At 33.2% G+C, this 9,768-nt stretch overlaps 1 protein-coding gene across 2 annotated transcripts; it reads left to right on the forward strand.

Annotated features, from left to right (window-relative positions):
• The first annotated feature begins 393 nt into the window (after positions 1-393).
• Positions 394-5,742, forward strand: LOC25491331 (3-isopropylmalate dehydratase small subunit 1). 2 transcript variants are annotated; one of them, XM_024782109.2, is made up of 3 exons: positions 394-950; positions 1,387-1,671; positions 5,456-5,742. In XM_024782109.2, exons 1-2 carry the CDS (start codon positions 488-490, stop codon positions 1,668-1,670), a joined length of 747 nt encoding a protein of 248 aa, XP_024637877.1. In that variant the 5' UTR covers positions 394-487; the 3' UTR covers position 1,671; positions 5,456-5,742. The 2 variants fall into 2 exon arrangements, with proteins under 2 accessions (XP_024637877.1, XP_013454677.1); XM_013599223.3 differs by having other exon boundaries at positions 5,459-5,734.
• The last annotated feature ends 4,026 nt before the right edge of the window (positions 5,743-9,768 follow it).

Consider the following 9,768-nt stretch of genomic DNA (forward strand, 5'->3'; position numbering starts at 1 on the left):
CGCCGAATGCTGAGAAATTGCAAAACAGTCCCTGAATGTAGACTTTATTGGTCAATTTCAGCGACTAAAGTGATTAACAAAGTCTACATTCAGGGACTAAATTGACGAACAGAGTCTGCATTCAGGGACTAAATTGACTAACAGAGTCTACATTCAGAGACTATTTAGCAATTTATCTACATTCAGTGACTAAAGTGAAGACTCATTTCTTATTTAAGGACTAAAGTGACTAATCTCCCTATTTTAAACCGAATACCATGCGAATTAACATATTTACCCTTAATGTTTTCAGACACGTGAGAAATGCATATGCAAGAAGAGTCACACTGACACGGAAGCTGTATTGATGGCTGCTACTAAACCAACCACTAAACGTCGTCGTTTAAGTGCTGTATAAAAAATATAATGTAATGAAAAATTACCTGAACGCATAAGCAGCCGCCAAAAAGAGTGATAATCACTTTCAGAAGCAGAACAACTCAAAACGATGGCGTTTTCATCTTCAATCACAACCATACCACAAACCCTAAACTTCACTTCCTCTAACAAACTCTCACTCTCTTCTTCAACGACGTCGTTTCATCTCTCATTTCCTTCATTTCAATCCAACTCCTTCAAAACTATCACCACCACCTCTCCACATATCACACGCGCCCACGCGCCACCTTCTCCCGTTACCACCACCGCTGCTTCATCTTTTCACGGTCTCTGCTATGTCGTCGGTGATAACATCGACACTGATCAAATCATCCCTGCTGAGCATCTTACATTAGTTCCTTCCAATCCTGATGAGTATCAGAAGCTTGGTTCGTTTGCCTTAATCGGACTTCCTGATTCGTACAGCGTACGATTTGTTGAATCCGGTGAAACTAAAACGAAATACTCCATTATCATCGGTGGTGCTAATTTTGGATGTGGATCATCTCGTGAACATGCGCCGGTGGCGTTAGGTATTTGATACAGTAGTTAGTTACAGTTAGATTAAGTGTATGTTTGGTTTCACTTTTAGAGGGACCAAAATTGATTCTAGAAGTGTAAAATTGATTTTGACATGTTTGATTGCTTTTAAGTAGAACTGATTTTGCCTCCAGAATTGATTATGCTTGAAGCTAGAGATTGGAGCTTTTGAGTCTAGAATTGATTTTAAGACTCAAATTTTTGTTCTTCAACTCACTTTTACATATATGTATACAAACATAAAATCATTTTACCCAATCACGTTAACTCAAAATTAATTTTTGTCAACACAGAACCAAATAAATATTCACTTAAGCTAGACTAGTTTGAAATATATACAAAGATGCTTATATATAACCAATTAGAAAAGTAACTTAGCTTACCAGTGTAGCTAATTATTGTAACTAACTGTTACATATTTAATATTAGGTGCTTCTGGTGCTGCTGCTGTTGTGGCGGAATCGTATGCAAGGATCTTTTTCCGAAACTCAGTGGCAACTGGTGAGGTGTATCCATTGGAGTCAGAGACGAGGTTGTGTGAGGAGTGTCGTACGGGAGATGTGGTGACGGTCGAGCTTGAGGAGAATCGGTTGATTAATCATACGACTGGAAAGGAGTATCAGTTGAAGCCGATTGGGGATGCTGGTCCAGTGATTGAGGCTGGTGGGATCTTTGCTTATGCTAGGAAAACTGGCATGATTCCTACCAGATGAGGTATTGTGTTTTTCTTTTGTTTCTTTGTTTTTTTTTTTAATTGTTTGATAGAACGGTGTAGGAAAATTAGGGAAGATGTGTGAAAATTGAAAACGTTATGGAAAATAGATATTAATAAGTACATGGAAAGATGAAGATAGACATGATTGAATCAAAATGAGTTATGTACCATGATGATGCACATTTCATGTGATCACATTATTGTTAGGATCCTTTACTGGCCTTTTTGCTACTCATTGTGAGTTTTGTGTTTGTGCTGTTGATTGTGAAAAATAAACTTGAAGAAACTAAGCATCAGGAAATATTAGATGAGATTCAGGTCATATGCTGTGGAAATCAGTTTCAGACCAACATCCAATGAGAACCTATTACTTTGTGACGTCATATTATTAATTTTAAAATTCGGTTACAAGATTGGGTTGACATGTCTGAATAGTGATTATCATTGGATTGGATGCATGTGTAATATTGGTTTAAACTGACAATACATTCTCTTTATATCATAGTAGATACGTGTCTTTGAGCAAGCAACATTCTCTTTAAATCATATTAGATACGTGTCTTTGGGCGAGCATTTGGTAATTGGTTGTGAATGAGAACTTGATATCATAAAATTAATTCTGGCTAAATTTTAGTTTGAGGTGGTGGAATAGTTTATATTTACATTCGTTTTTGGAAAACAAGTTTGTAGTGTAAAATTGTCAGCTTCATTTTATTATTCTTGGTCAAACTTGCTTTTGAGTGCAAGATAAATTTTGATTTATAACAACCAAACTTTTATTTTTGTCCATAACCATTTTTTACTTTCTTGAAACCCACTTCAGAAGTGCTCCACCATTCCTCCAGTTATGATTCTATAGTTCTCCTATGAAAATGCTAAAAGTGTTTTCTACTAAAGGAGGTTTGCTATCTAGGTCTAACAAAGTTGCAATGTTCTACTAGATATCATATTTAATGACAAATCATTTAAATAAAACTATTTGCGAACATGTGATCGACCGACACAAACCAAAAGCCTTTATACGCTTAATTAATAAAAACTATTTGTGAACTTGCGCCTTTTAAAAAGCATGCGGTGTTAAGTCTTCAAGTTTTTCACTTTTCAGTGAGTTAGTTCTTTGCAGAAGGAATTTCTCTACTGTAATTACTCTTTTTCCTTTTTCTCTATGGGGATTTCTTTTCCAAATGTAAACAAAAACTTTGATATCTGAATTTTACAAATTAACTATTTGTTTATGTAAATAAAATGAGTTTTTAGGGTACCTGAATAGTTAAATGGGTTACATAGGGAAAGGATGAATGGTGGTAGTATTAGTAGCATTATCATTTTGAAAATCCTGTGAAACGCAGGGAGCCAGGGACTGGGAAGACCCGCATATGTTGTGGCTTCATACCTTTTGAATCTTCACAATTTACATGTGTCAAGTCAAGGCTTATAGACACGTTGCTATGAAAATATGGATATTAACTGTGACTGACCGCATACCCAGCTGTTGTAAACTTGCATATTTAAAGCCGTCGGAGTCAGCTTAATTTGAACGATATTACACTTTGCATAGCTGACATAGAGAAGAATTGGAGCCACATCTTCCTACAGATTGATGGAGAATTAGAAAAATGCTAGGAAACATACAGATCAGAAGCTAATGAGCAAACTAGCTAAAGACATGGCCTGGAATTTCCCTACTTAATAATTTAGATTTTAAACTTCATAAACTAAGGTTCCGTTTGGTTGGCTTAGGTCCTCCTTTATTAAAAAAAAGGTTCCGTTTGGTTAAGCTTTTGAAAACGGTAATCTCAAAGTTGTCTAAAAATATTGTTCAGGGATCTTTATTTGGTAACCAAAAGTTATTTTTTGTTTGGTTATTGTTGAGAAGTCTCTCATTATATGAGATATGGTATGTGCATATAAGTTGTGGGTAGTTCTCACCCTACAAGCCGGATTTGTAAGGATTGAGTTAGACCCAATCCAAATTTTAAGATGGTATCAAAGCCTGTTCAAGATCCATTGGGCTACCCGCTATGGACCAGGATTGGCTGCAGTCACAGCCCTTGGAAATGTTTACTTTGAATGATGGCCCTTGATTTTATATTAATAAAAGAAATTCAAAAAAATGCGTAGAGAGATAGAGAGAAGTGAGTGCAGGGAATCTCGGATCACGCTCCAGATGTCTTGTCTTGGGCGTGAGGGGTGTGTGTTGAGAAGTTTCAAATTGGATAAGATACACCATCTATTTATAAGTGGTGGCTATAACTAACAAGCGAAATGCACTGCTACCAATATTCAAACCCTGTATAAAGCATGTAAGTTATAGCCTCTAACGCTTAAAATAGCTTATCTAAGCATATAAAATAAAGACTAGTGATTCAATGGAATCACTATCTCCAAGGTGAGGAGGGGAGATATGAAACCATTTGTAGTAGAATAAATGCCCCTATTTTGTTGTATTCATATTTAAGGATGAAATGGCTGAAGTCTAAAAAAAAGAGTAGGAAAAAGCTATAAGTGGGGGTAAAAAACCAACTATTTTAGGATGAAATGACAAAATAAGTCCAAAAATGAAGAATTTTACAGGAATTTTAATGTAGTAGCTACTGACCCACTACAGCTTCTATTTGATTGCTATCGGTGGTGCTACAACCACTACTCAAAACCATAACACAATGGGGTTTCACATAGCGCCCTAGGGGCCTCTATACTACACCACTATTGGGGTCGCTATGGTAGTTTTTAACTATAAAGTTTGAAAGGTGATTATAGTTGCAGCTTTTTTCAAGTAACTACTCAAATAGTTTCTCAAAATAGTCCAAAATTTGATCTTAAAAATACTATCAATGTTTTTTAACAAACAACCTAAATTTATTAAAAAGTGCTTTTATTTTCCTCAAAAGTGAAGGTTTTTTTTTTCATGAAAATAAGTTGAAATGAATGAGCACTTACTCTACTAATTTTGTAGCTTTCAGAATCAGGATGATATCAAGATATTCAAATCCGGGTTATTCTTGTGACCCTGAATGTGAGAACCAAATAAGGATTGCATGAATTGTCTGAACTGAATTTTTTTACTGTAGTTGTTAGGAACCCGGGAATTGGATCCCAAAGAAGGAATACTTTTTATTTGAAAAATAGGAAATAACAGGAGAGCAAGCTCTCCTAGACTGGTTGTAAAACCAATCAAAACTAACAATCTGCATAAGATTGGGAAAAGAATCATTTACAACTACCCTGAAACAGAAAACAAATTGACAGACAACTAACAAACAGAAACATAACTAACGTAACTGACTAATTCTCCTATATCTATATCCCAACAGTAGCATAGTTGTCAGTTACGGGAATCCATAAAATTCTGGAGTGTCCCTCGAGAACTGCAAGGTTATGTTTGAATTCTCCTCCATTACAAGTCATGCTGGCCTAAGAATGAAACTCGAATACAAAAGAGTAAGCTAACAACAAAAGCTTACTCGAATAACCTTGTAATGGAGGATGAGATTATACATTATTCTATTACGTAATTATGATTGTACATCTTTGTCATTTGAGCTTTTGTTGTTTGATTTGTTGTCAACACTCAACAAGGTTATGTTCTGTTCTCAATCATTATTTTCAAAATTCGAAGTTATTGTGCTTAATGATATGCACGTTCTTTGTATTTCTTCAAACTTATGTGCCTGGCTGTTCGTTTATATTTGCTTTTGAAGTAGATGAGATTATACATTAGTTATATGTTTTTTTTTTTGTGTGATTCTAACATCTTATGTCCGGACATCCATTGACATGCAGCAGTAGATGTTTTGGGGTCTGACAAGAATTGTTCCTTTGTTCACGGATTCCAATCAGATCCTCTGGTCATGCAGCTTTGATAAGAATGAGTTATGTAACGTGGTGTTAGAATTGTTGACTATTTTAGGAATATATAATATTAATGCTTTTATTAGAACATTTGAAACTTTGGATACAAGTTATGTTTGTATAATTCTATTGTATACTTCTTTACAAGTTCGATCTTGAAATGTTTTTCCAAATAGACAAATGGAAAATGCAGATCAATTATATTTTAGATGTCCAAATGCTTCTAGGAACATAAAAGTGGCAGGCTTGGATTAGTTGAAAGGCAATTCCACTGCACTCGGTACATTTCTGGTAATCCGAATAAAAGATCGGCTGGTCCAGATTTAAAGTTCGTATTTTTAGATTTAATAAAAATTTTAGAACAAAACCTGCTTTACATGAATCGGACAGTTTGAAATGCATCAACTGCATGACTGTGTGCAATCTTGAAATGCATTTAACCAAAAGTTTTGCAGTTTTTGGACCCAACTAATATTAAGCTTCAAGCTGTCTCCAAAGAAACTTGACTGCCAATTGAGCTAAGGCTCTTGGGCATACTGATATTCATTCAATATTAGAAAGAAAAGAAAAAGTGGAAGATTCTACTTGGATACATCAAATATTAACCATTGGCATCTGTCAAGGGTCAATGTCAATAGTGAATTTTGTAATTTAAAACGTGTATCACTATGAATAACCTTTGGCATCTGTCAAGTGTCAATGTCTTTAGTGAATTTTGTATTCTCCTGCATGTCCAAAATAACTGTTGACACAGTCCTGATGTTGTACTTCACTATTCCAAAGTAAATTTCTTGACAATATTTCGTCTTTTGATTATTATTTCCCTCATTCCTTTATTTCTTTACTGTGCTTACTTTTGCTTTGCATCATTGTTTGGTGGGTGTATCATGGTCTATTTCTCCATGTGGAGTTCTATTATTTATTTATGAGGAATATTAAATTTTATAACCATTTTTTATGGCTAACCTTCTTCTCTCTTCTTACTGACAAAAAAGAGTGAAAGAAAGAGGCAGAGAGAAAGTACAAGAACATAATAAGATAATGAGAGTTGTGCAAAAGTTGTTCTAAAATATCTGTACAATCATTTTATGATAACTTTTGGATGACTATTTGTTATACTTATATTGTCCTTTTGCCTTCTTTTTTTCCCCTCTCTCTCCTTTGTTTTTGTACATATATCATTTTTCTGTCTATTTTTAACTACCCAAATAAATCAATTCCTAATAGCTGTTTTTATTTGTTTTATTTTTTATATAATGTTTGGCTACAAAAAGTAAGTTTTATCTCTCTTCTTACACTAATTAACTTCTCAAATGTCATTGAGATGGATAAAATTACAGGAATGGAAGTAATCAAGCACTCAATTTTTTTTTAATGGAGATTCAAATTGTGGTTCACCGCATTGTTGTATATTAGCTATGAAACACATACTCCGACACAATACTAAAACAGACACGCTGACACAACTAATGTAAAAAATATAGGACACTGACCACTATATATATATATATAAAATTTACTTAGACAATCTAAAATGCAAATCAAAATACATACACAATAAGAATTTAATTTGAGCAACTTATTTCATTGAAAAAAGTTCTAAAACAAAATACTATGGTATTTGACCTTTATTTATTTATCTACTATAAAAAAAGTCAAAAACATTGTAATCAACTTTAATTTCTATAACTCCATGATTGATCAACATTTCTCAACACATATGAAACTAGTGCATCTTCTATGTGTGGAACCAAGAGAGAGAAAAATGTTCCAGACATTTGTCTGAGTTTTTCAACACAGCTCGTACGAGTGTTATATAGGTATCGGACACTGATCTAGGAGTGTCGAAAAAAATTATTTAGGACACTAGTCTTAGTTGTCCAACACGTGTCGTACGAGTGTCATTGGAGTGTCCGACACCGACGTCTATCGAACACCACGACACGCCTAGTCTTAGAAGTGTCCGTGCTTTATAGTATATTAATCATTCTCCTATTGTCTCACCATCCTTTTCCCTCATTTATCGTCTTTTTTTTCTCTCCTTCAAATAAGATAAGCAAATAACTTCAAAGAAGTTAATGGAATGGGTTCATCAAGGGAAATCTTGTTTGGTCAATGAAAACGTCCCTTGTTGAAAAAGAAGAATCACAAATATTCGACCGCAATATTGATAGGATAATGAGGTTTTCAAGGGGATAATATTTTCTAATCAGCATTGTTATCATACTAATAGGACACATTAATTAGGTTGGGTCCTCCAATTGATAAGCCATATAGCTTTTAACAAAATAATGATAATAGAAACAATGATAATAACAAAATTATAGTAATAAAAGAGGGGCCATTTATCTCTTATATTATCTAGATTTGGAGACAATTTCAAAATAAAGTTAGCCTTAAAAGAATTGGAGACCCTTCACTAACATAAAGCCTGCCTGAAAGGAAGACAAGAGTTCAACCTAAAAAAACACATTTTGTTATGGATTCTTGAGTTCATCTTTTAAATCCACAATGCACTTCCTTTTTTAAAGTACACTTTACACATTCAGTGAAAGGAATCCAATGTGATTTGTTCCTCAAATATGCTAACTAAGACAGTGAAGTAAAGAAAGCTAGGACTTAGATTGAGTTTATTTTTATATAAACTACATATTATATATTTATATCGTGCAATATGATATATGTGAATGCATCAATCATGACAATATTGAACATTTAAATTATTTTTAATAAATATAACTTCCAATTGTCTCATAATAACATAGTTTTGTTAAAAAAACACTTTTCTTCAAGAAATCTGATAAATTATGTGAGAATGCAACTTTGGAATCATGTTCTACAAAATAATATTTTGATCACATTCAGATTTGAATATATAGAAATTACTATATAATAGTACAAAATAAAAGGCATCCTGCCTAAATTATGAAAGCTCAGGGAAAGAGATCCTAGTAATCCGAAATTCGGCCAAGGATAAGTAATGCTTTTTGAAGAAGATAAACTAGTCCACCAAAATTGATATCATAAATAATTGAATCTGAAACTTTAAGAGAAGCAACTCTAAACTCTCAAACCAACACCACCATTAGGTGGGTTAGGGGTAAGTAAATCTATTATAGGACATTTTGTCTTTGTCCTCACTAATCAATTGTTGAACTCTCAAAACGATATTCATGATTCATGTCCATATAACATACTTTTTAGAATAAATTAAAATGTTCAATGTACCAAAAATAAAAGTTTAATGCTTTGTAAAAAAAAGTTTGAAATGAATGTGTAATGAATTTATGAAATATCTTGAATTTAATACTTTTAAAATCTAAAACGTATGTCTTTCATTTATTTATGTATAAAAAAACTCAAAAATGTAAGGAAATCTTGGTGAACAAAAATGATCCTTTGAAACCATCATCATATTAGAAGCGATTAATGAATATGTCTCAATCTCAACAGTGAATGAACTCTGGTAAGTCGATTTAAAATATGCTTAACTATATAATTACACTACTAAAGTTTGTAGATTCAAAGGTATCTCAATTTTTCAAGTATTCCCTCGGTCAACCTAAAGGTTTTCCTTGTTGAATTGATTGCTTAGTAGATTACTCAGTGCCCAGTTCAATTTTAATTCTAGAGGAACTTTGAGGCAAGACCTAACAGAATCAAATCAATAATTTTACAAAAATAAACGTTTTATTTTTTACTAAATTAGGAATTTACTAAATCACTAGAAAAACACATGTTGGTTTACCATTGCATTACAAATGAATAAAAATTCGAGTGTTGAACAACATATAAGTTAATGAACCTATATATTTAACATCTTAAGATTTAATGCGAGTATGTGATATTAGAGCCGATGTTTTGGTGGCCGAGTGGGTGTCGTGACCTATAACTATAACTAATACATAAGTTTTTTTGTTGACGGAAGTAATGACTTGAGCCGCTTTATGTTTGGGCCGATCGTGAGCAATGAATCGTCATGTATGCATAACTTTGATCGCTGTCTAATATATACCCCATTCGGTCCTATTTATAAGAAATAATTGACTTTTTAGTTTCATTGAATAATTTATGTACTTAGTCTAAAATATACACCAAATACTTTATTTATTTAATGAACTTAAAAAATCTATTGTTTCTTTATTGTAAATAGGACCGGAGGGAGTAATAACCTGATCAAGTGATGAATAAGAGGAATCGTGGGTTATGGCATCACACTCAACAATTAGGAAGTACTAGTTAAA

The sequence above is a fragment of the Medicago truncatula genome, chromosome 4, assembly GCF_003473485.1.
Source record: "Medicago truncatula cultivar Jemalong A17 chromosome 4, MtrunA17r5.0-ANR, whole genome shotgun sequence".
In the NCBI taxonomy this organism is placed as follows: Eukaryota; Viridiplantae; Streptophyta; class Magnoliopsida; order Fabales; family Fabaceae; genus Medicago; species Medicago truncatula.

Bases quoted from the DNA above. Each gene is read 5' to 3' on its own strand.
- LOC25491331 (XM_024782109.2), top strand. From the start codon at position 488: ATGGCGTTTTCATCTTCAATCACAACCATACCACAAACCCTAAACTTC. The intron at 951-1,386 runs GTATTTGATACA...ATTTAATATTAG, and splicing joins ACATGCGCCGGTGGCGTTAG to GTGCTTCTGGTGCTGCTGCT.